This window comes from Nomascus leucogenys, chromosome 12 (genome assembly GCF_006542625.1).
Source record: "Nomascus leucogenys isolate Asia chromosome 12, Asia_NLE_v1, whole genome shotgun sequence".
NCBI classification, from domain to species: Eukaryota; Metazoa; Chordata; class Mammalia; order Primates; family Hylobatidae; genus Nomascus; species Nomascus leucogenys.
In genome coordinates this window covers 2,969,850-2,995,884 of record NC_044392.1, presented here as the reverse complement: position 1 = coordinate 2,995,884, position 26,035 = coordinate 2,969,850, and the positions used below count along the sequence as shown (strand labels likewise).

At 44.8% G+C, this 26,035-nt stretch overlaps 1 protein-coding gene across 13 annotated transcripts in view; it reads left to right on the top strand.

Moving 5' to 3' along the window:
- Positions 1 to 26,035, top strand: part of CSMD2 (CUB and Sushi multiple domains 2) — a 675,146-nt gene that overhangs the window by 332,653 nt on the left and 316,458 nt on the right. For 10 of the 13 annotated variants that reach the window (XM_030823365.1, XM_030823367.1, XM_030823370.1 and 7 more), the window contains exons 8-10: positions 4,797 to 4,884; positions 5,515 to 5,639; positions 14,450 to 14,571. The exons of 1 other annotated variant lie outside the window; for it this stretch is intronic. In XM_030823365.1, coding sequence (XP_030679225.1) covers positions 4,797 to 4,884; positions 5,515 to 5,639; positions 14,450 to 14,571 — 335 coding nt within the window. Of the gene's footprint in view, positions 1 to 2,137; positions 4,885 to 4,907; positions 5,640 to 14,449; positions 14,572 to 26,035 lie in introns of those variants that run through there. 2 more of the 13 variants (XM_030823374.1, XM_030823373.1) reach the window with 2 other exon arrangements.

Here is a 26,035-nt window from a genome sequence, read left to right as displayed (position 1 = left end):
CCTTGGGCTGGGATCTTGGGGGCTGCAGGGCCCCAGTTCCAGCTCCCAAGGCCAGATTGGGAAAGGGAGGCAGGGGAATGCCTAGTAGCCTCCTCCAAGGGCCCCTGGACCTGGCTGGGCAAAGAGAGGACTGGGGAAGTGCGGGGGTGGGTCCTGCCTCGGGTCGATGGGGAGGCACTGGGGGCTGTCTTCTTGGGCATGGGAAGGATGACATCTTTCAGAACAAGTTCCTGCTACCAGTGTTTGTAAGGTTAATAGGGGTCTAGTTCTGGGGAATGGTCTGGAATGTGGGTCCCAGAAACACCTGATCAGGGCTTGTGCTAAGGGGCTTTTGAGCTAAAGCCCAGGAAGGGCTGGGGAAGGTTCTGGGCACCTCCTCAAGACTGGGCTTGAAAGCAGGGGACGTTTTTCCAGAAACCTTCCCCTTTCCTTCTGGGCCGAGTGGTAGGGAGCCTTCCTTGGTCCTCCAAATGACTGACCTGGTTTTCCTTCTCCTTCCCTCCCTTTGCCCTTCTCCTGCATCTCTGGTCCTCTCTCCCTCCACTTTTTCTCCTCTTGCCACTTTCTGCTCCATCGTTCTTCTCATCCTTCTGCTCCCGTCTCTTCTCTCCCTGCTTGTCTTCCTGTCCCTGACTTGCTCCTCCCACCCTCCCCATTCCTCCCCTTCCATCTCACCTCGATGTGCTCACTTTCCTGGAGATGCTAGAAGTACTTATTAAGGAGAGAAGGACATAGAGTGGCACCAGTGGTTTCCGAGCTCTGTGCCGATGTGTGTGGCTGGGAGAACATCAGGGGAAGAGGCACTTTGGTCTCAGGCTCCGACTGAACTGAGGCTGGGTTGGGGATTGTCTGTGGACTTTGAAGTCGTCTGAGTGGAGACAGTTGCCACAGGCTGTTGGGTACAACCAGGAACTGGCATCTCCAGTCACCCACCCTGAGGGACTGGATGGCAGAGGGCACCAGAAGAGCCTTCTTCTGTGCTTGACTAGGGGTTTAGGGGAAAGGACAGGGTGCTAGGAGAGCCCAGGGTCAGGCCAGGAATCTGCAGAGGGCTCAAGCCATGGCCCTGACCCTCACAGCCTTTTTCTTTCTGTAGCCACAGGAGACCCAATGAACTGAGGCAGGCACGGTTTAATTTTACAGTTTGCCCAGGAGCACAGGCAAACTTAAGGAAATGGCCCTGACTTGGGAGATCAAATATTTATCCCAATTTTGTCCTCAGGGAGCGTGTTACCCTGGGCATTAACGTTTCAGTTTTCACGTATGTAGAATGGGGATGCAAAACCCTACCCTGCCTTCCTCCTAAGAGTGTTGCCAGGTCTAAGATGGATCTTGTTGACCTAGGACTTCAGGAGGCCCACGGACTAGCCAAAAAAGGTACATGTGATGCTGTGGGTGCATTTTTCTGGAGACAGGATTCAGGGTTTTCATTAAGCCGACTAACGAAGATGCCAAAAACTCCCTCAGGAAGATAAAGAGAAACACTGTTCTAATGAAAGAGTGCAAATGCTCTTTGCAAAATAAATATATATATCTCTATCGAGAAGATATTAGCCTCCATTCTAAGAATTCCTCAGAAAGAATGGGTGTGTGACTCCAGCTGCCTCAGACCCAGGTAGCCACATGTCTGCAGGTGGCTGGCCTCCTGTGTTCTGCCCAAATTCCCTGTGGACAGCTGTCCTGAAGTTCCCGGGGAGAGTGGACCCAACTCTCTACCTTTACCCTTGCCATCAGTTCTGACCACCCACCCACCTGTGACTCCCTGCGTTGGGTAGAAGGTGTTGCCTTCCTGAGCGCGTTGCGGCTTCTCCCTCACCATAGTGGCCCTCCCAGAGTAGAGTAAGGATTACTCCCCCATTCCTGTCCCTCAGTAGCCAATAGGAAAGCAATGCTGTAAACACAAGCAGCTGGTTTTCAGTAGGCAGAGAAGGCTGGAATTAAAAAAAAAAAGAAAGGGAGAAACACTTCCTGCCTCCATAATTCAGACAGTAAACCGATCGCTGAGATTTAAGTTTGCTTGTTTCCTGGGGAAGCTTGAAGATCCTCGTGGGACCACCGTGCCCTGCTCAGTCCTCCCTGGAAGGGGGCACTGGCTGGGTATGAGCCGCATCACCGTTGGGTTTGTGACTTCCTGGATGGTGCCTGGTTTCATCTGGGGCTGGCTGAGGAAAGGGGAGGCGGTAGGGTCTGCTCTGTCTGTCAGGGGCTTGTGGCTTGGTGGGTGGGCTTGGCCATGGTCTCGCCTCTTGAGTCCAGCCCCGTCCTGATGGGGCAGACTTCTGTTCGTTCTGCTTCCTGGGTGATGTCAATACTGAATGAGAGGGCAAGAGAAGGGGACAGGGAACCGCTATATGTTCTTCACGTGCTGCAAGGGGGCTGTGTGGTTCCCATGAAGTGGTCAGCAGAGACTTTGGGATGGGTATGACTCGTGGGCCTCAGGGTTGACTAGACAGAATCTAAAGAAGGTGGGTGCTTAGCTGGGAAGTCTGCAGTAGGGACGGATCGCTGTGAAGCTCTAGGGGGACCTGGCTTACCACAGGTAAGGCAGCAAGTACAGCTCAGGCTTCCTCCTCCTTCCCACCCTCTGGGTGCCTTAGAGGACCCCCTAGTTATCTCCGTTCCGTTACTTGCAAAACACCGAGGCTTCCAGGAAGCAGAAGCTTCCTCTGCTTTGGGAATGGCACTTCCATCTTACTTTCCCAGCCTGAGGCATCAGGACTGGTGGGAACGGCTCAGGATGTGAAAGCTTTGGAGGTAGAGGCTTGGCAAGGAAGGGGATGGGGGTAAGAGACAAGTAGGGGTAGGGGTAACTGGCTTGAACGTGCACTGCACACAACCAAGAGGATACCTGTGTCTGGCTTGAGCACACAGTGTCCAAATCCTCAGGTTCCATGGCCAGCCATAGCCTGGGCTACCTGGAGGTTTTAACACGGTCTACTTCAGGCCTCTAACTGTAGACTCTCCCTCAGTGAGTCTAAAACGAGCTCCCCACCTTCCTTACTTCTATGAAACCACCTGCATCCTCACAGGTACCCAGGCTCTGGAAATCCTGGAAATGCCCTGCTCCTTCTCCTCATGCCCTAGGTCCCCTGTGAGTCCCGGGGATTCTTTCTTTGCCACATCCATTCCTGCTGTCTCATGTCTAGCCTCACTCCAGGCTCTTGTTGTCCTCAGCCTGAATGATCACAAAATTTCCTAACTCATCTCTAGGTAACTGGCCCACCCTTGAGCCAGCGGGTCTCACCACGCCTTCTCCCCACCGGAACTCTCCAGCGGCTCCCCATCATTTGCACGATCAGACTCGAACCCTGTAAAAGTCTGATCTCTGAAACCTCACCATCCACTCTTCCTTGTCACCCTTCACCTTCCCTCCTGCTCTGGTCACACTGCATAACACGCATTCTCTTTCCAGGTTTCCACCTCACTCCTCATGCCTGTCTATCTTTGTCATCTCTGTTGCCATGTGTCTAAATCCTATTAGCTCAGAAGGTCCATGTTCAATGCCACCTCTTCCAGGCAGCCTCACACGCAGGTGCATCCTTCATCCCTCCCCACTGTGGTCCCACAGTCGGCTTCCATGGTTTATGTCCTCACTCAGCTGGAAACTCCTTGAGGACAGTGGTCTTATCTGACTACTTTTCGCATTTCTCATGGTATCTAAATAAAGCCTTGTACACAGTAGATGCTCAATGAATGCTTGTTGTGTACCTATGTGAGCAAGTGGGTGAGTGAGTAATGGAGTGCTTTGTTCACCTTACGGGACATTGAATGGGATGGGAGGGACATGCGCAAAGTCGGAGAATACCGAATGCTGTCCAGGTGCCCTGGAACCCCTGTCTAGAGGTTGCTGTTGGGGTCATGGGATTGGTGAGGCTTTGAGTGGAACTCCTCCGACCAGGCTGTGTGCCTGGCTCCAGCTCCTGGTCATCCTCAAAGCCAGGAATCCAGCCTCCTCAGTACCAGCATCCTGACGAAAAGGAATAGGCAGGGGCCAAAGGGTTGCCTACCCTCCCTACTGTGTGTGTTTCCGCTGCCCCCGACCAAGCTTCTCCTCTAGCCAAGACAACTGTGCATATGGTTTTTGTAAATAAGACTTGCACTGGCAAGTGTCAGAGCATTACACCACCTACCAGAACCATCACAGGTGCCATCTCTGCCCAGCGCCCTTGATGGGTGGCACTGGGTAGGGGATGCTCTGGTGACTGCTTACTCTGGCTCGAGAAGTATCTGATGGGAAGAGGTTTCTCAGAAGAAAAATGTCTGTGTTTGAGCTAAAGTCCCAGCTTTGAACTTTGACTGCAGCTTTCTCTTACATTCTATACCGTTTCTGATCATGCACCCATCCTTTATTTAACTTTCTTTGAGTCATTTCTCCATCTGGGGCTGAGGTGGGGGGCTCATTTCATCTAGAGTCTCCACCCCAGATCGGAAGCATAGGCGTGGTGGGGGGAGGTCACCAGGGGCTGTGGACGGTCCACCTCTGGCTGCTGGTGTGGGACGAGGGAAGCAGGTGGTGGTTGTCATGGAGGGCCTGTCTCTGGGCCCACCCACTCATGATGACTTTGCTCACAAAGGAATTTGTCAAAAGCAGCTTCCTATCTTGCACATTCAAGAAACCCCAGGCCAGTAGACTCCAGCCACCCCACACAGCCCCAACAAAGCAGGGCCTCATTCTGTCTCTGCCTCCACCTCCCACCCTGAGACATTGCCCCAGCTGGTGCCTCCCTGTGACCGTCCATCTCTGTGTGTGCTGTTTTTTTTTTGTTTTGTTTTTTTTGTTTTTTTTTGCCTTGTAGTAACCCAGGTTGGTGTGTCCCAAGGACATAATATGTGTCCAGACCCTGGCATACCCGAAAGGGGCAAAAGACTAGGCTCGGATTTCAGGTAAGATATATTTGGGAATTTTCTGATTGCAAGAAGGGTGGGGTGGCCTGGCTGGGAGGAAGACAGGGGCTGGCCTTCCTGCAGGTGGAAATGGAGAGGATGGCATGGATATAGGAATAGACACTTTCTGGAGAAGAGCTATGGCTTTGACATTCTCTCCTGGTTCAGTCCTTGGCACAGTGGCCATGCTTTAGTGGGGGGAGGGAACTGTAGACTGCCAGTGCTATCCAGAAAACCTATGTGCCCAGGGTACAAAGGGCTGCCGTCTCAGTAATGACACGCCAGCAGGCAACTCGCACCTGCAATAATCTAGGAGACCATTTTCCTTAAAGTTTCTGGGTATCATCCACCCACTCTTAGCTGCCCTGACTGGTGCTTATCTCAGAGGATCGCTGTTTTGCTCACAAAGTCACCTTTTAAGTCAATCCTAAAACCATTAAACGGTCCAAAAAAAAAAGATGAAGAGCAGATGTTCCTTTCAGTGGAGATTTTTAGTGATAAAACAGTGGAGCAGAGATTAAGGGCCAGAAGGAAAAAGAACATGTGCGGCTTCTTTGTGGAACCAGGAAGGACTCGGGGCGGGGCTTGGCAGGCCGGGGATGGAGCTCACAGACACACTTTGTCTCCCAGGTTAGGATCCAGCGTCCAGTTCACCTGCAACGAGGGCTATGACCTGCAAGGGTCCAAGCGGATCACCTGTATGAAAGTGAGCGACATGTTTGCCGCCTGGAGCGACCACAGGCCAGTCTGCCGAGGTGAGGATGCCCTGGGGAAGGGAGGCTGGCCAGAGAGTTGGGCTGGGCCTGGAGGCTGAAGCCCAGCTCCCAGCACCTGAGGCCCAAGCTCTCAAGCAGACTGGCTCCCCTGCCTCCCTCCCTCCCCGCACTTATTTACCAATCAGCACACTTATCTAGCCCTTTCTCAGTATCAAGGCCTGCGCTAGGATCGGGAGATACAGAGGTGGGGAAGATAAGCGTTGTGGTGCTCGCCCTGCATGCACCTTACAGTCTAATGGGTGAGGCACATAAGAAACAGCTTGCTACCTCATTGAACCACACCTAGATAGGAAAGGAAGTCACCTTTTATACAGTCACCTTGAATCCCTCTGTTACAACACACAGACATCTTGAACCCTGTTTCTTTCCCCATATTGCAACAGACAGACTTGTCACTTCTGCAAGAGTGTTTTTACCTATGTAGTGATGACATGCTTCTAACGCCCTACCTGGGTGTTTTGTTCCCCAGGGCCCTGCCACCACATCCGCAGGTATCACATGAGCCAAGCCTGGGCTGGCCTAGCCCCTACCCCCCAAATAATCTTAAAATAACAGAGCCAAGTGTATTCCTGCTTTGGGACAGGGCTACAGCTACTTCTGTGGTAGAGAAGCTCCTGACCTCATCCCCCAGGAAACCAGCAGAGAGAGCCCCTGTGCACTAGGCTGTTAGGTGGTCTTTAAAAGCCAACAGGTGCTCTTTTGAGTGCCCCTTTAGAAGAGAAGATATGTTGCCCACTGCAAAGTTACATTCTGGATCCTTCTGATCTAAGAAAGAGATTCTTTGCCTCTCTTTGGCATATGCATCAAGATGAAATTCACGCAGAGTAAGAGGATCCAGGAAAAATAATATCTCATTATTATACTGAGAAAGGGGCAGAGTTGGAGCTGAAACCCATATCCTGTTTTTTAACTGAGTCCATAAGTAATCTCGAAGAGTGTCACTATAACATCTTTCAAATAAGCCTTACATCCTCTTTCAACTTTGAGGTGGCCATGTTCCACAGTTTATAATGTTCTTTGCATTTTCACTGATTTTAGCAATATTATCTCAAGGATTCTACATAGCTACTATGTTTTTAAAAAAACAAGAAAAAAGAATTCTTGTCATAACTCTCAGCAATTGGGCAAATTACCCGTTTTCCCTAAGCCTTTCTTACCTCTAAATGTTGCTAATAGTATGTACCCTACCCTTCTTCTGTTTAATGTGGAGATTGAATGGAGTTGTGAATGTGTAAGCACTTTATGAATTGAAAAGTGCTAGAAGAAAAAAAAATATCCTCGTGCCAGTAGAACATAAGCTCTATAGGGCAAGGACTTCTGTTTTGTTCACTGTCTAAAATGGGGCGTGGCATGTAGTAGGTACTCAGTCACAGGTGTTGAATGGATGATGGAATGAATGACTCATTGAATAGCATACCACGCCAATGCCAGGGAGCCCAGACACCAGCTGTGCAGAGAGGCATAGAATTATCAAGTCTGAGGACCAAGGGACCCCTGCCCATCTGTCGTTTCAGAATTCCTTTTGAGAAGCCAGGATGACAATGCCTTTAGGCAGTGGTGGGATCTGGTCCCTCCTCAAGACCTTTTCACTAGAGGAAGGTTGTTCTCTTAGTTCTCAAGAGATGATGATTGTTTACATGAACATGCCAAGGGTGGAGAAGGGCTGGTGTTTTGACCTGAAGGAAGTTCGTAGCTGAAAAAGTGTGTTCATCCTTTTCTCCAGTGATTTGGACCCACTGAAGTCTGAATTCTCTGCTGCATTGTAACTAAGCACTGGGCTGGGCTTTTTCACATGGTCATCTCATTCCCTCACCTGCTACTGTAAAACATGAAGAAATCGTGGTACAAATCCAACCATCATCATTTTTAGCTGGGGCCCTTGGGCCAGTTTCTTCACCTCTCTGAATCTCTTTTTTCCTGCCAAAAAGTGGTGATAATAGAACAATTCTTCGTGGGGTTACTTTGAGGACTAGATGAGGCAGTCCTTGTTTAGAAGTGATGCCAATACGTCTGTGAGACTTACGTGCACACGTGTTCAGCTTAACCTGCTAGGCGCTGCCCGCATAAGCTTCCTCAAGCCCTGGAGCAAACCTCGGCCTCTAGCTGCTGCGGGTTCTTTTAGAAGCTGTGTTGTCTGATCCTATTGCAATCATACAATTTGGGAGTCACATGGACTTTGATCTAGATCACAACTCTGACATCTTTTAGCTTGCTGGCCCTGGGTGGGTTCCTTCATCTTTTTTAGCCACGGGCCCTCATTTGTGAACAAGGAAAACAAAATCTTCCCCACCTACTGATTATGAAATTTAAACAAGGCATTTTCTAGAAAGTGACCAGCCCTGACAGTGGCAGAGGGTACATTCTCAACACAGGTTAATGTTCCTGCCTTCTTCTCTCTTTTTTTTCCCCTCCTATAGGCCATTGTGAAGGAGAAAGACAGACTGCTAAGTCTCCTGGGTTTGAACTTCGATGATCTGTCCTGGGCTTCCCCGAAGGCCCAGGACTGAGATAGATATTAGAGTTAAGGGTCTCTTTATTTTGGCAATTTTTAAGGTTTTTATTTTAAAATCTTTTGTTTTCAATTAATTGCAATTACCATTCTGTGATTTTTAGGAGAGTTTAGGTGAACCCCACCTTAAGAATGAAAACGAACAAGACTCTTTCCATTCCAAGAAGTTCCACTAACAAGCAGGTTACCAAAAGATCACATTCTAAAAAGGATTTTACCATAATAGTGGTATTATTTTTTCTTTAATGCAGTTAAAATATGATTTGATTAGAAATACTCATTTTCCCACGCAGTTAATTCTACTAAAACACGGGGCCTGGCAAATAATAGGTTCTCAGCTAATGTTTGAGGACCACCTGAATGAATCAGTGATTGAAATGAATGAACAATATGGGACTGCGCCCTCATTTTGAGATATGAAATTAGGCATTCACAGGCCTTTCTTTTCTTTCCCTCCCATCAGAAGAAATAAGCTTCCAATTTGACTCCTAGAAAATTTTCATCACACAAAGGAGATTGAGGGCAATGTGAAACACTGTTAAACTAATTCTGTTCAGCCCCAGATACAGCAGGGTCCATAGATATAGAGCTTTTCAGACTTATTTTACATATGGAGCCCAATATTTAAAAATAAGTTTTTGCAGAACCCTAATAAATAAAACAGATACAAGTGGAGCATCTCTAGTCTCCCCTCCATCACCATTTTCAGTAGCCTTTGAGTCCTGGTACCCCTGGGGCTCCAGGGAACACTGTAAACCACTGGTATAGTGAGAGGACCAAATTAACAACCAGCTCTGATTTCTTGTGATCACAAATTGGTGTTGATAGGGTTTAGGGACTGAGTACCAGGCCCAGATGAAACTCTTACAGTTACTGATTCACAAAGTAAATAATTAACAGAAAAGTATATATTATTTTTCCTTTGTGGCTAAATTCATATATATGTATATGCCTTTGGGTGGCTAGAATACCAAGCTTGGGACTTAGAGACCTAAGTTAAAGTTCCAACTTTGTTATTAACCATATGGCACAGGGAAAATCACTGAAACACTATGGATCTTTTTCCTCATCTGTAAAAGGGGAGTAAAACGGGAAATATGCCACAAACCAGGGTGAATTAAATGCCATGATAATTACAGGTGGCTGTCTTCTTGGTGGATTTCATTAGATCAGCTTTCTGGTTTTACTCCTTAAACATAATTGTTATCCAGAGTTCTATTTTCAAATCTCTTCTCTTCTTTCCCCTCTTCTCCTCTCCACTTATTTTCCCTGGATGACACATGCTGATTGTACTAGAGTACATGCCCCATTGCTCCAGCCCTGAGAATGTCCCTGAGTCCCTTACCTATATGTGCTAATGATAAAGCTCTTATTTATTAAATTATGTATACTAGTGTATAGCATTGCACTAGGCATTTTTCATAATTTCTTTGTGAGTAAAGTGGCCATAACCATATTTTACGTTTAGCTGAATCTTAGAGTGGGCAGCCAACTTGCCCAAGGGCACAAAGCTACAGCTGTTGAGCTGAATTTCAAACCCTGACTCGAAAGGCTGAATCCTACTTCTACTTGAAAATTATAACTGGACATCCTTCGGAGTCAATATATTGGAGGGAACCATGCAGAACAACTCCCCCTCCACTCCCCACTTTTTTTGGGTAACTTTTTATTTTGATATAATTTTAAACTTGCAGAAAAGTTGCAATTAATGTGCAAAAAGCTCCCACGTACCCTTTCCTAGATTTAAACAACTACTTCTAAAAAGTTAGTGGAGAAGAAGAAAGCTAAGAAGAAATTTGGTCAGAAAGGTAGGAGAAAAGCCAAAAAGCATCACTGAAGCCAAAGAATATGAGTTTCACAAAGAGAGAAAGATCAGTAGTGTCAGATACTCTAGAGAGGTCAAGTATGATCACAACTGGAAAGTAAACATTGGGGTTAGTGACTCAACCAAGTGGTGAATGTTTGAACTTGTTTCTGCAAGGAATTGGTGAAGGAAGACAAGGGAAATGATAGACTTGGGCTGAAGTTTCTATTGTGATGGCAAACCATGAATCTGTAGTGATACCATAGTTCTCCTGGTAGCCCCCCAGCCCCCAGGATTAGAGATAGAAAAGGTGAGTGGTAGAATTGATGGAAAGCAGGCATTTCACCAAGCAGATAAGAGAGCGATGACGAAGATGTAGGTATTGGGGAGTGGTCTTGAGGTCTAGACTGGGTAGTGAGGGAAGAGGGGTCAGGCGAGGATCAATAGATGGGATGAAATGTGGGACCCAGAAGGCTAGAGGGGCCTATGATGTAGGACAATGGTGCATTGAGACCAAAGTCACTCTGCTGGGAACACAGGCAGTGGGGGAAGGAATGGAATGACTGGGCTTAAAATCTGTGAGTTGGACTTTCCTGGCTCCCAGGATAGCAAGGCCCTGGGTGTGGCTATAAACATGGTTGATCGTGAGTTGGAGGAAGAGCAGGGTGTCAGATCTCATAAGAGGGCAATGCCCTCCAAAACAAGGGGCATCTCTCCATTGAAACAGGAGGGAAAAAGGAATTGAGTACATGTGCAGATAGGATTGCATTTTTAGAGAGTAGGACAAAGGACCCGCCTGCTAGATGGCTTCTGTTCCCTCCAAAGAGAAAGCCAAAGTCATCGGCTAAGAGTAAGGGGAGATAAGAGGAAGAGGAAGATGTTCAAGGGATGTCTACAACACGTGAAAAAGTCTTTGAGCAGATTGAGAGAGTGAGCTAATAGAGATAAATGGTAGGGTCACTGGGCAATAGCTAGGGTTGCTTTGAGATGAGTAATCAGGAGTTTATAATAGACATTCATCTTCCTGCTAGTGATTTTTTTCACAGCAAAGCTCAACTGTATGGTGGCAGGTATGGAGAAGGCAGGTAGAGGGATTCATTCCAAACTGATGTCTTCTAGGCAACTGATTAAAGGAGGAAGAAGAAAGAGACTTGGAACAAGCAAGAAAATGAGCCTAATGGTGGTCCATGGGATCAAAGTTGCATAAGGACAGAAGACAAGACAGAAGGAGCTGATGGGTAGAGAGGAGATATTGCTGTCAACAGAGGGAAGGTCTCAGTAGGGAAAGATGAACCCTGCTGGAGGTTCAGAAAACAACTGTGAAAGAAATACTTGAGGGTGGGAGCAAGATCTTGACTACAGAGGGCTGCATAGGAGGCAGTGGCATAGGAGGGGAAGATGGGCTTCAGTCAGGGCAGTGGTGGGAGCAGGAGGTTCCGAAAGATGTTGTAGCTACAAGTAGGATTTGTTTTCCTTAGAATTGGTAGCGGAAGGTGGTTCCAGAGGACTGTGGAAAGGGTTGGGAGGGAGGTCAATAGGAGAAGTGAGGGAAGGCAGCATGGAACAGGATGGGAATCAGATTTGGAGAGAAGATATGAGACCAGAGGCACTTGCACCGAGAGCAGTTCTCTTCTTTGGCACCAAGTTGTTTCAGTGTCAGAACTGGATGTGGGTCCAGGTTGTAGCTCCCTATGGTCCCCTGGGATACTGTTCCCGTTATATGGTAATGTCCAGAGGAAAAAGGGGAGTGGCTGCAGAGCTCAGGCATGGAAGATCTCAGAGAAGTCTCTCCTGAAAGCGATCCAGAAGAGCATTTCAGGGAAAAAGGCAAATAGAGAAACAAAATGATATGTTCATTCAGTTAGTGAGACATTGAGCACCTACCATTTTGCCAGCCCATCTGGGTCACTGTGATGAGCTTTCTATCTGCTGCTGGGATCCCATGGAGCTGGCTGCTCAGGGTGATGTCTGTCTGTCTGTCCACAGAACCCCTGACTTTGCCCAGATAGCAGAGGAAAACAGTAGCTAATGCTTCATTTTGAACCTAGTTTAAGGTGCTCTATGCTATTTGTAGACTGTAATATTTTAATTAAACCCCTCTGAGCCCTTAAAGTGGTAACTGCCTTTTTGGCCTGTTCTCTCTCATTACCTTCAGCATGTTTCAACAGACTGCAAATATACCATCTAATTCTTGGAAACAAGTACAAGATAAATTGAGTCTGAAGGTGAGGGCTTTTGGCAGCAAAATCTGACTTTCCGGAAGAGGTGTAAGATGGGGCTGGTGGAGCTTTGTAAGGATTCTCTGCGGAGCTAGAGTTCTGAGTCCACAGGTCCTCTTTGCAAAGGTGGGATGGAATCAAGGCTTTGATTATCTTATTCTAATTTGTTTAGTAATGTTGCCAGTCTCAAGTGTACTTCTGGGGAAAAAAAAACCTATGTCCAGCAACTTCGGGAAAGGCAGAAAAAGGATCCTTAGCCTTGAGAGAAATCCTGGGCATAGAGAAACAGAATAGACATGGCATTGGGAGTCTGATTATCTCTTGTCCCAAAGGTTGAATATTGACCACATCCCAGGCCCTGGGCTGAACCTTCACATCCATCATCTCATATAATTTCATCCTCACCATATCTCAATGAGGTGGTATCATTTGTCCCATTTTACAGATGAAGAAACAAAATCAGAGAGATTTTCTAACTCATCCAGACTTAAACGACCAGCAAATGGATTTAGATCCAGAGGGCTAAGTTCATAAATTTTAAAGCCTGACCTCTCTTTAACCATGCCACATTGCCATAGGGCCCAGTTGTATCAAGTGCAATCTAGGAATCTAAGTGTTTCTCAGTACAGAATGAAAGGAGCAATCATATATACACGGGGGAATGGAGTGAGGATTCCCCTAGGACTTGTTCAAACTTGATTCAGCAGATTCTTGAGCTCAGGATGAGGGAGGAGGAGATCCTTCCAGTGCAGGACTAGAGTGAGAAGAAGTCTCCTCCCAGGAGGTGATGAGCTAACCAAAAGGAGGTAACAGACCTGACCCAAAAGCCCCTTGCAAATAACCCTCTGACAACACCTGCTCTGCGTGACGGTGAATGTTTTTCCACCTGCTCCCTCCACTTGCCGTGGCCCTTCAGAGAGGAGGGGCTGTGTCAGACACTTTTTTCTCCCCACACTTTTCCTGGCCCATAGTAGGCACTCAATAAATGTTGGAATGAATGAACTGAGCGCAGGAATGGGTGCATGAAATGAGAAGAGATTCATTACGTCTAGTTGCTGCAGAACCTGCTTCCCAGACCCTCCTAGGAAGGGTGTCCTGGGAAAGGTTTATCATGGCCCTTTCCACACGTGGCAAGGAGCTCGAGGATATTTGGCCCCATCAGAGGAAACTAGGTTTGACACCAATTTCATTTTATATCGTTAGGCTTGTTGAGTTTGCTCACTATTTCTTTACTGTTAGGCACTTTGCCTACAATTAGGACAAATTGCCATGTGGGCAGCATGAGAACAGGCTCTAAGAACCTTTTATTAAAATAGCTGAACACTAACATTCAAGAATGAGGTGGCTAGAACCAAGCACACGTTTTTAAAGAAAGCAAATACCTAGGTACAACGTAGTACCTTAACTGTTATAAATCACTACTTAATCTAATTAGTTTAGAAGCTATTTTAAAGAGCTTAATTAGATTAAGCTGTGATTGATAACACTTTATATCTACTTGAGTAGAGCACTTCTAATTCACCTTGAATCTTTATGCTTCCAGTCAAAAGCTGGTTTCAGGGATAAGCTGAGTGTGGAGACGGATTTGGGAAGCAGTGAAATCACTCTGGGTGCCTGGCACTGAGCTGAGCCAGGGGCCTTGGCATAGCTCTTGGGCCCAGACATTCTGAGACCTAACGGAGTGGCCTTGACAAGGATATCCTGAAATCCTCTTCAGGAGGACTCAGGGGTTCACGGAGGAAAGAACTGAGGGGCAGGCAGAACCTGGAATGAGGTTCGACTTCTAGTTAAGCAGCATTAGGTCCACAGCAGCACTCAGCTGGTTTGGAGAATTGGAGTGCAAATTGGGAAACAGGTCAGCAGAGTAAGGCGTGGGCTGCTTAGGTGTCCATAGGTGCCCGGGATCCACCTAGCCTTATGTCAACCTGACAGGTTCTAGCCCATACCCTCTTGACAAAGAGGAATTGCATGATCATAGTGGAGTCGGGGTGTGGGGGTAAGCGGGGCATTGCAGAGGGATCGCTTAGCCTGCCTTAGAAGTTCATCATTGCCTACAGAAGAGCAGTCACAGTGCTCCAGGCACCGTGGCTTCCCTTCAAGCCTCCCAAGAACTGTAGGGGAAGGAACCAGGAAGCCGAAGGTTATGTCCAGGGTGGGAACTGCACAGATGCAGTGTCTTCTGGGTGGGGAGTGGGAGGCAAGAAGGGGAACTGGACCTCGTCTTAATTCAAAGGCTTGTCTTTCATCTCCTCTGCAGCCCGCATGTGTGATGCCCACCTTCGAGGCCCCTCGGGCGTCATCACCTCCCCCAATTTCCCCATTCAGTATGACAACAATGCACACTGTGTGTGGATCATCACAGCACTCAACCCTGCCAAGGTAAGGCTCTTGGGGAGCGGGGTGGTGGTCTGGGGGCAGGGCTAGATTGGGGACAGTTGGCCTACAAGGTTTTTCAAACCCAGAACTTACTGGTGGTAGATTCTCTGCAGACAGTTCTTTTAAGTTGTTTTTATTAATATCGAGTGGATAAAAAGCAGATTATAAAATAAAAGCAAAATATAAAGAACACCAATACAACAAACACCTGTGCAGCCATTGTCCAGCTTAAGGGGAAAAGAAAATCAGTGACCTTAGTGAGGCAGGTTCCTCACCAATCCTGTTTCATTCCGTACACCCTCAGAGGTAACCATTACCTCAATTGTGTGTTTATTATTCTTTTGCTTTTCTTTATACTTAGCACTTAAGTGTGTATCCCTAAAAATACATTGCTTAGTATGCTAACATTTGAACTTCATGTAAATGTAATCATGTATGTATTCTTAATCAACCTCACTCAAAATCGTGTTCCTAAGATTTATCTAAGTTATTGTGTGTAGTTTGTACTTCTACATACATTTTTTCACGTTTACTTCCTGTTTAGTTTTTTTCCTGTGTCCTTTGTTCTCTCTTATAAATTTTATAAGTACGTTGCCAAGATCCACAGAATAACCTGTTGGAATCTTTATTTTAATTTTATCAAAACTACAGATTAATTGGAGAAGAACTGATATCTTTTTGATACTGAGTCTTCCAGTCCATGAGTATGGTATATCTCTCTATTTGTTTAGGGTTTCTTTAATGGCTTGCAATAAACTTGTATAATTTTTTCCATTACAGATCTTATGCATTTCTTAATATATTTACTCCTAAATATCTTATATTTATTGTTGCTATTATAAATCAAATCTTTTAAAATTGCACATTCTACCTGTCTCTTGCTGGTGTTTAGAAATGCAATTGATTTTGCACTTTGATTTTTATATTAGCAACTATCTTGTAAAAATGTATCTGAATTCTTTGGGGTTTTCTACATGGATAGTCATCATCTGCAAAAAAAATGATGGTTTTGTTTCTACTTTCCATTCCTTATACCTTTTCTTTTTTATTTTCTTGCCTCAGTGTTCTGGCTGGAACCTCCCAGTGTAACATCAAATCATTATTATGATGGTGACCCCTGTGGTCATTGTTTGATATTTAATAGAATGTTTTTTATTTCTTCACCATCAAACATCATCAAGTATGATGTTTGCTGAAGCTTATTTTTCATTTGGAGATACTCCTTTTATAATAGAATTAGGGAATTTACTTCCTAATCCTAGTTTGCTAAGAGCTTTTATCAAGAATGGATATTGAATTTTATGAAGCATCTTCCTATATCTATTGACATAATCATGTAATTTTTCTCCTTTATTCTCTTAGTATAGCAAATATTGCCTTTTCTCATGTTAAACCAACCTTGCATTCTTAAAATTAACATAACTTGGTCATTTAGTATTGTCATTTTTATACATGCCTATATTTGATTTTGTTTAGTAATTTGTTTCTGTTTTGTTAGTGAGCTTGGCCTGTTATTTGTTTTTTCATATTGCCTTTGCCAATTTTTGTATCAATATATTGCTAGCCTCAGAAAATGATTTGAAGAGTACTTCCTCTCTTTCTATCCTTTGGGGTTATTAGTGGACGATTGGCATAACTTTTGCCTTGAAAGTTTAGTAGAATTTTTCAGCAAAACTATCTGGGTCTGGTGTCTCCTTTGTTTGAAGATTTTAGACTATAGACCTAATACATGTAATGGCTAGAGAATTATTTTGGTCATCTGTTTTTTTTTTTTCTTGACTCCATTTTAGTAAATATTAAAATTTGTTGGATATAAAGTTACACATACTATCTCTTATTATAATTATGATACCTGCCATTGTTGTGTTTCAATTCCCTTTTTCATTTCTAATATGTATCATGTTTTAACTGGTATTGGCAGAGGTTTGACATTTGTTAGTCTTTCCAGAAAATGAATTTTTGTTTTGTTACTATTCCTTTTAATATATTTATTTGCTAATTTATCAGTTTCTGCTCTCATCTTTATTACTTTCTTCCTTCTAATGCACTTGAGTTTATTCTGTGTTCTTTTTCTAGCATCTTAATTTTGATGCTTTGTTCATTATTTTTCAATCTGATTTAAGCATCAAAGGCTACAAATTTCCCTCTAAGGACTACTTTGGCTACATTCCTACAGATTTTCACAGTTATTTATTTTCTGTTATAGTTTAGTTCTGAATATTTTTTAATTTACATTATTGTTTCATCTTTTAACCATGAACTATTTAGAAGTACTTTTTAATTTCCAAAGGATTTTTCTAACTGTCTCTTTCCTACTGTTTCTAAATCTTGTGGTCAGGGAACATTGATCTGTATGTGAATCATTTGAAATTTGTGCTTTTAGGACTAGAAATGGTCATTTTTCACATAGATTCTGTGTAGGCTTGAAAAAAACCCTGCATTTTGCAGTTTTTGTTTTCTAATATGTCCATTACATCAAGTTTGTTAATTGTGTTTGTCTCTTTTATATCTTCATTGATTTTTCTTGTCTTCTTGATCAATCAACGGCAGAGGGAGGAATATTAAAATCTTCCATTATGATGGTGGATTTGCCTATTATTCTTTAAAGTTCTGTCGATTTTTGCTTCATGTATTTTGAGGCTGTGTTATTAGAGCATGAAAGTTGAAACTCAGAATTATATCTCTTCCCAGTAAATTGAACTGTTTCAAAAATAATTATGTAGTAACTCTCTTTATCTGTAGTAATGTTTTTAACCTTAAAGGCTTTTTCCCTGCATCCATTGCATCAGTTTTCTCTTGGTCTTTGTCTAATAAATATTTTCTATTCTCTTACTGTTAACTTTTGGACTTCCTTGTGCTTTATATGTGTTTTGTGTATAGCTGGATTTTCAAAAATCCCCTCTGAACATTTGTCTTTTAACTAAAGAATTTAGACCTTGTGAATTATACAGTCGTTTCTGTTCTTTGAAATTTGTCCTAAAATACTCTAGAAATAGCAATATGCCTACTTAATAAAGCCTAGCATTAAACAATAATTTTGTGTTCTTCCTGAAAAGCCAAGGATCTTAGGACACTATGACTTTAATCATTCCTTCCGATTCATACTCTATGGTGTGTGTATATTATGTTACCTTAATTTTTTCTCAAGTTATTATTGTTATTGTTTAATAAAGCCACTTAGATTTACTCATATATATATATATATATATATATATATTTTTTTTTTTTTTTTTTGAGATGGAGTCTCGCTCTGTCGCCCAGGCTGGAGTGCAGCGGCACGATCTCAGCTCGCTGCAAGCTCCGCCTCCCGGGTTCACGCCATTCTCCTGCCTCAGCCTCTCTGAGTAGCTGGGACTACAGGTGCCCACCACCACGCCCGTCCAATTTTTTGTATTTTTAGTAGAGACTGGGTTTCACCGTGGTCTCGATCTCCTGACCTCGTGATCCGCCCGCCTCGGCCTCCCAAAGTGCTGGGATTACAAGCGTGAGCCACCGCGCCCGGCCGATTTACTCATATATTGACCACTTATTTGTTTACCACTCCTTCTCGTATATCAGTCCTTCTCTTTGGAATATCTTTCAGTGCAAATACATGCTTTAAAATTTATTTTCTTGTCAATGATAAACTCTATTAGTTCTTGTTTGTCTTTTTAAAAAATAATTTCAACTTTTCTTTTAGATTCAGGGGGTACATGTGCAGATTTGTTACATGGGTATACTGCATGATGCTGAGGTCGGGATATGGATCCTGTCACCCAGTCTGTGAGCATAGAACCTAATGTGTAATTTTTTCTTTGTCTTAAAATGTCTGCTTACCCTTGTTCTTGAAAGAACGCTAGTATTCACTGGACATTTGATTATCAGTTGATAGTTCCATTCTGTCTGCACATGGAGATATTGTTCTGGTGTCTTCTGGGTTTCACTCCTGCTGTCAGTTTATTGTCATTGCTTTGTATAGCATCCTTCTGGCTGCTCTTACTGTCTTTTCCTGTTCTTTAATGTTATGTAGTTTCACCCTTATGTGTCTAGATGTGAATATTTTTTGTATTCATCCTGTTTGATTAAGTTTCTTGAATCTATGGATTGTATCTTTCATCAGCTTGGGAAAATGTTCACCCATTATCTTTTCAAATGCTTCTTTTTTCTTCTTCTAGAAGCCTGACAAGATAGGTTCATCTTTCTCACTCCATCATCAGTGTTTCTTAACCTCTCTCATACTTTCTCTCTTTCATTCTGTTCATTAATTCTCTGTTCAGCTGTGTCCAGCCTCTGTTAAATCCATTCACTGAAGATTTATTTTAATTTCAAATACAGTTTGTACTTTATGAAACCCTATTTGAGTCTTTTTCAAACGTTTTTAGTCATATTGTCGTATTTTATAAACTCTTGCTCCATACTCTTATGTTTAGATCATTCTTGAATTCTTTCAATAATTAAACATACTTATTTTATATTTTGTGTCTGTTAGTGTCAATATCTGAAGTTTTTGCAAATTTAATTCTGTCTGTTTTTTCTCACCTCCTGCACTCAGAACCATGTTTCCTTCTTTGTTTTATATTGTTTGATTATGTGGTTAGAAGGGTAAATTTTCTCTCTGGTAATTCTTCGAGACCTGGGTAGAAGGTGGTTTCTTCCAGAGAGGGTTTGCATCTGCTTCTGCCTAGTGCTGGGGGCATTACCAGCCAGAAACCTCTTCATACAAAATTCTCAGTATGGAAGTTTCAAACCACCCAAGTAGCATGAAGGCTGCAAACCCATGTGAAAACTGACTTATGGTTATGAATTCTCAGTGGAAACATTTTTCTCGTCTACTCAGTGTCAAGGTCTAAGATAAACAGTCAGCCTCCAGATCCTCCCGGAGGGTGGTAGTGACAGGTGAGAAGGAAGATAGGCTCATTTCTAATTCACCCTCACACTATGGGTGCAGATTTAACTAACCCATCTCTATCAGAAGTATCGTATTACAGTCACCATCGTGCTGGGCCCTGAATTTTGTCTCCTGTTCCCTCTTTTCTATGAGTTGCTGAAAACCAAAGCTATATTGACCGAATTTTTAAAAAGTACTCAAGACCAAAGCCGGCTTCATGTTCTGAATCACACTTTAGATCCCTCCATTCACTGTGTTGAGTATTCCTTATTACACTAGTGTAGTCTACTCAGGCTACTGTAACAAAATACTGCCCACTAGATAGCTTAGACAACAGACATTTATTTTCTCACCATTCTGGAGGCTAGAAGTCCATGATCAAAGTGTGACTAAATTCGGTTTCTGATGAGGGCTCTCATCCTGGCTCATAGATGGCCACCTTCTCAGTGTGTCCTCACGTGGCTTTTCCTCTGTGCACACACCAAGAGAGTGCTCTTTGATGCCTCCTCCCCTTCCCATAAGGACACCACTACCATCGGATTACAGCCCCACCCTTATGGCCTTATTTAACCTTAATTACTTCCCTAAAAGAGCCCCATCTTCAAATATATTCACATTGGGGATTCAACATATGAATTCTGGGGGATATATTATAACTCAATCCTTAACACTAACTTGGAAAAAGCTGTTTTTTGTTTTTTGGTTTTTTTTTGTCCTTTTAAAATTTTACCCAACACTTCAAAATTGTTTGGTCCAGGTGCCTGGAACCACAGTGCTGGGAACACTGGAAGCAGATTTCCTCTGCACAACATTTTACAAAGAAAGATTCACATTTAATTAAATTATTTCATGATGTACCTAGTTAATGGGAAAGGACACTTCAGCCACATGGGGTGAGGGAAGAGGCTAGACCAGAAGGGCGTGATACCATGAAATCATATTAAGTTGTTGACTAGAGGGCTCTTCCTTGGGCACTGTTATGATCCTTATCTCCATTTTCTTTTGAACCTGAAGGTGTGGTATCGGGGGAAGTCTAAGTAAAGTCTGAGGATTTTCTAAGAAACAATTAGATTCACCCCCAGAAGGCCTAGCCTTGGTCAGTGTGTGGAGACCGGTGACCTCCCTATGGTCACTCCCCTACAGGCCTTGCAAGAGATCCCACCAGCCTGAGTTTCTAAAGATAGCACCTCTGCAGAGCACCGCTTCGAGTGTGCAGAGCGGTGTTTCTAATATCTCTGTGGGGCCTTGGTGGGCTTCAGGTAGTGCTGAGGGAGCCCAGAAAGGCTGAAGAGAACCCTATCCTGATCCAGGTGGGAGGAGAACCAGGAAATATACAATGCAACAAGGAGGGTCTAAGTGTGGAAACTCAAAGTCTGAGACTGAGGAATAGAAGCTATCTTCTGGGAAACAGCAAGGACAATGGATGCTGTGTTCCTAACCCTGTTCATGGAACTGGCCTACAGGTGAGATACAGGTGTGTCCAAGGACTGCCTATCCACTCACCTTCAGACATCTGCGTCAGCAAAAAGCACAGTCTGTAAGCTCACAGTATGTTTTATGAGATGAGCATTCATTCACTCATTGACGTAGATATGGCCTCTGCCCTTGAGGTGTGTGCACATAAGAGTGAAGAACAGGTCTGAACAAATAAAACAAAAAAAGAGTGCAGGTAAGTCCTGATGGAGGCATGTCCAGAGTGCTATGGGAAAACTCAGGGAAGAGCTGCTAACTGGGAGATAAGGGAAGTTTTCACAAAGGAAGTGACATGTCAGCAGGGTCTTGAAGAATGAGTAGGCTTGGAAATCAGTATCTCAGGGAGGACACGTAGGCAAAGGCACTGAGGTTTGGAACAGCCCCTTAGAACTGGAAGTAATTCAACATGCCTGGATGCAGGTAAGGACAGAATGGTAAGCAGGATTCAGATCATGGTGAGCCCACATGCTGGGCCCAGAAGTTTGGGTTTTATCTCAAAACACAGATTGCTAAGGCTAGCAGTGTTAGGCTGTTGTTAACAACAATAATAGCTCTTATTGTATGCCTGTCCCATGACAAGCTCTAAGCTAAGCTCTCTATATGAATTATTTTATTTCATTCTCTTAATAGGACAATGAATTTGATTTTAATATACCTATTTGGTAGATAAAGAAACTGAATCATGGAAAGGTTAAAGGTTAGGAAACAGCTGCAGCACGGAGCCAGTAAGTGGCAGAACTGGGATTTAAACCCTATCTTTCTAGCTCCAAAGCCCATGCACTTACATAGCTGGGCTGTGCTGCTGGATGGAACAAGGTCTCAGAGTGGATGAAAGGGGCTGGGCTTGACCTCAATGGGATGAGCCTGGAAGGACGAGGATCACTCTATCTCCTGAACTAAAGCAATAGCAGGAAGATCTGAGTTTTTGGAAAATTAATCTAGCAGCAATGGAGAACTTTAGAGGTGGATACTGGAAGGAGAAGGACCAGTTAGGAGGATGAAGCAGTTACCTAAGTAGGAAAAATGGGGGCGTCCACCAAGGCTTTGGAAATGTGGAGGGGAAAACAGATGAGAGAGATTTAGGAGATAGAGTGGGACTTGGTAGCTGATTGGATGTGGGAGCTGAGGGAGGAAGAGAGGTCTTATTCAATATTGTATCCCAAGTGACCAGCATGGTTCCAGGCACATAGTAGGTACTCGGCCTATATTTATTCCATGAACAGATGAAAGATGACTTAGTGCTTTCTGGCTTGGTCCAGTGGGAGAGTTAAAAAGGAAATACAGATGGAGGAACATGCTTTGCAGGGGTCAGGAGGGAAACAGTGCATTTGGAATGTCTGTGGTTCATTCAATGTCATTTGGATATACTGGATGAAAACTCTGGGTAAATCCGAGTTTAAGAGAGAGGTTTGGGTGTTATCTCAGCACGTGGGTGAGAATAGAAGCTTAAGGAATGGACAACATTTCTTGGAAAGACTGAAGAGAATAAGAAAATTCAGAATGGATCTGAGAATACCATCGTGACAGGAGAAAGAGCAAAATCCAGTGAAAGAGCAGAGAAGGAGCAGTCTGAGAGGCGGAAGGAGAATCGTGATGCAAACGCATGAAGAGTTTCCAACTAGGGCATGTCTGATCATGGCAACGATGACAAATGTCTTGCTGGAAAAGTGCTAGAAGGAGACCATTGGCATTGTCCTTGGATGAAGACTTTGCGGTGAAGCTCCAGGGGCAGCAACAGACAGCAGTGGGGTGGGAAGCAAATGGATGGGAGGTGAGGCTGTGGAGGCCAAGATGGACAGTAGCCTGCGAGGGACGTAGGATAGAGAGAAAGTTTGGGGTTACTTTGGGGCATGTGTTTAAAATATTGGAACTGGAGTATGTTTGTAGGCTTAGGAAAAAATAAGCAAAGAGGGAGAGAGTGAAGGTATAGAAGAAGAGGGATGGTGACAGAAGGGAGATTCTGGAGTGAGAGGGCCATGGGATTGAGAATGCAGGGCTCCCTTTACAAGGAGCAGAGGGAGAAAGATGCTGTTGTGAGAAGGGGCTGAAAAGTTTGCTTGTGGGAGTGTAAGAGGGACATGTGTCCCCTTGGTCTCTTCGTAGTCATGGAATGATTATGATGCATCCCCAGCACCTGCACAGGAGGATCCTTCCTAGAATTCCATCTCCCTTGTAGGACCCCTGCTACCTGGGCTTGGCAAGGAGCTAGGAATGTCCCAGGGACTGGGGCCCTCCAAGGGCAATGAGAAGGCCCAAAGAGAGAAGCAGAGATGCTATGGTGTGGGAATGGCCAAGAATCTACATCAAGACACCAGCATTAACTGAGCATCTATGGGCTGTGCACCTCTGCACTGTGCGAACAGGAAGAACTTACAGTCTTATTGGAGAGGCAAGTTAAGGATATGTCTGTACTCCCTAAACTAGTAGTCAGGCAAATAAAAACACCCCAGTGCATCCTCCTGGAAACTTCATAGATTCAAGGAACAAAGGAAAGAAGGCTCAGAGCAAGCGATGCAGGCCTACTCCACATGCAGCCTCCATGCCCTCCCTTCAACTGGGATGTCCTTGGGCAATGTTAGCCTCACCTTGGGCATTTGGGTTATCTCAGTCCTTATAATATTAATCTAACATTAATTAACATCTACCTACAGTAATTTTTCCCAAATTTCATCAGAAATGCCTTGGAGACACTTTAAAGCCACAGATTCCCAAGCTCTTTTCCCCAAAGATCTGACTCAGTGGGTCTAGGGTAGGTACCAGAACTTTTTTTTAAAGAGCACCCTGGTGGTTCTGACCAGCTAAACTTCTGTCAACAGTGCAACTCCTTCTCCCAGCAAAGAACACGGTGACCACCCCCGCCCCGCCCCATCTCTCCCTTTGGGCAGCTCCAGCTTCAGCCACACTGAACTCAGGTTCACAGACACATCTGGCCCTTTAAGACCTGGGCACACCTGTTCCCAGTGTGCCTTCCCTTCTCCTCCAGGCAAATTCCTATCCCTCTTTGAGACGCAGTCCAAACAACCTGTCTTCTGAGAAGCCTTCCTAACATCATCACGTGTTGCTCCTTCCTGTTCCTACAGCACTTTTTGTTTTCTTGCATTTAGAATCTATTTCCCCCGTCGCTCCTGAGCATCCTGGAAGCAGGAATAGCACTTTGTTGATTTCTTCCACAGTTAGCACAGTGCTGGGCATAGAGAAGCAGCTCAGCGATGTTGGAACATGTGAGTGATCGCTGGAGGAGGAGCCCCTCCGGGATGGTTCTGCCCATATCGGGCTTGAGATTCAGGCCTTCTTCCTCCAGGGCCGCCTCCTGTTAGGTCCCTTCGGGTCAGCCTCGTGGGAAAACAAAGCTGTAGACAGGACTGAAACCCAGACCTGCCTCGATGCCCCCTACCGACACACATCTGTCTTTCATTTGCAGCTTCTCAGTATGAACACAAAACATTTGATCCAATTTGCACATGAGCCTCACTTGATTTGATCAGGATAGTTAATCCACCTTTGCTAGAAAAGAATGAAAAGCGAGACAGGAGAGAGATAGAGAGTGAGGATGGGAGGGAGAGGGAGGGGACATGGAAGGAAGAGGGAAAGGAAAGCTCATTATATGAATTTCAAAGCCAAAGATAACAGCGTTTTGATTATTCACTCCTTGGGGATTATCACTGTCACTCTTTTGTAGACCTGAAGAACTGAGAAATAATTCTCCATGCAGGTGATCAGCAGCTAGTGCAAATGTCAGGGACATACTCGTTGGCCCATTTGTTCACTCACTTATTCATTCAGCAAACATTTACTCACACCCTCTCTGTGCCAGGCCCTGTGCAAGATGCCTGAGATCAGAGGTTTGCCGTGTGCCTCCACAGCCCCTCTCACGTCTGGGGGACCCTTTTGTAGCCTCCTCAAGTCCAAAGCCTCATTCCTTTCCCTTTTACAGCTGTCTCCAAATCATGTGCTGGCATTTCCCCTCCCCCAGATCTGGCTGTGGCCATGTGGTATCCCCACACACCTTCTCTGTTGCTGAAGACAAACCCTGCCCCCTTGATAGCCAGGATTTTGTGCCCCTCCTGTCTCCCATCCATGCTTCCCTGGTTTGAGCCCTCATCACACTGTGTTGCAGTCTGTGTACTCAGGGCCTGCTGTGAAGCTTTCTAGAAACTTTGAGGTCTCTGTGGGCAGCGGCCATGTTATCTTGCCTGACGATGCCCCTCCAAAGCCCAGCACTTGGCAAATGTGTAACTGTTGAATGAATCAGTGAATAAATGAATCAGTCAATCAACAAGTGAATGAGTCAGTGAATGAGTCGAAGGACTTACTGCTCTCAGAACCACCAAAATGAAACCTGAGGTAGTGACCAAAGTTCCAGAACGTCTGACCCGTCTTAGTCCCTGCTGGAGGCCTCTGTCCTTGAACTCCTGGGAGTTCAGGTCTTCAGCCTTCCCACTGGCCTCCCCTCCTCCTCACCCCAGGAGTTAATTCTCTAGCTCCTCCCTAGGGCCTCAGCAAGACCCTGGAAGGAATCACGGTTCAAGCTGTGCCCAGGAAAAGTGAGTTCCCTTCCTTTCATGGAGCTAATAGTTACACTGGCAGCAACATTGTAAACTGAGGCTGGGTGGGCCAAGGTCAGCCCTCAGGAGCTCAAAGAAATGCTCTGAGGAGAAATATGGGAGGTAAGGCTGGAGCACAGCATTGTTGCAGGGCCTCTAGCTGACCAGGAAGTGGCAGGGGCAGGCCTTGCAAAGCCCACAGTTTTCAAGCCAAGCTGCTGAACTCTATCCTGCAGTTTCAAGAGTTGGCAAACTCTTCTGTGGTGACGAACACCTGTCTTCAGAACCTGTAGCCATTAGGTGGTAATTGACTGGGAGGTACAGAAAATTCCTCTGCAGACGCTTAAACAACACACCGTTTATTTTCTCCACATACCAAAAGTCCAGAGGCAGAAAGTCCAGGGCTGGCTTGGTGGTTCCCTCCGGGTCTCATGCTTCTTGTATTTTTCCCTCTGCTGCTTTTCCTGTGACTCTCATCCTCATGATCACAAGAAGGCTGCTCCCTCTCTGTCCTCACATCTGTATTCCAGGAAAAGCAAGGAGAAGGATGAGGAAATGGTCTGAGGACTCCTCAACCCATGTC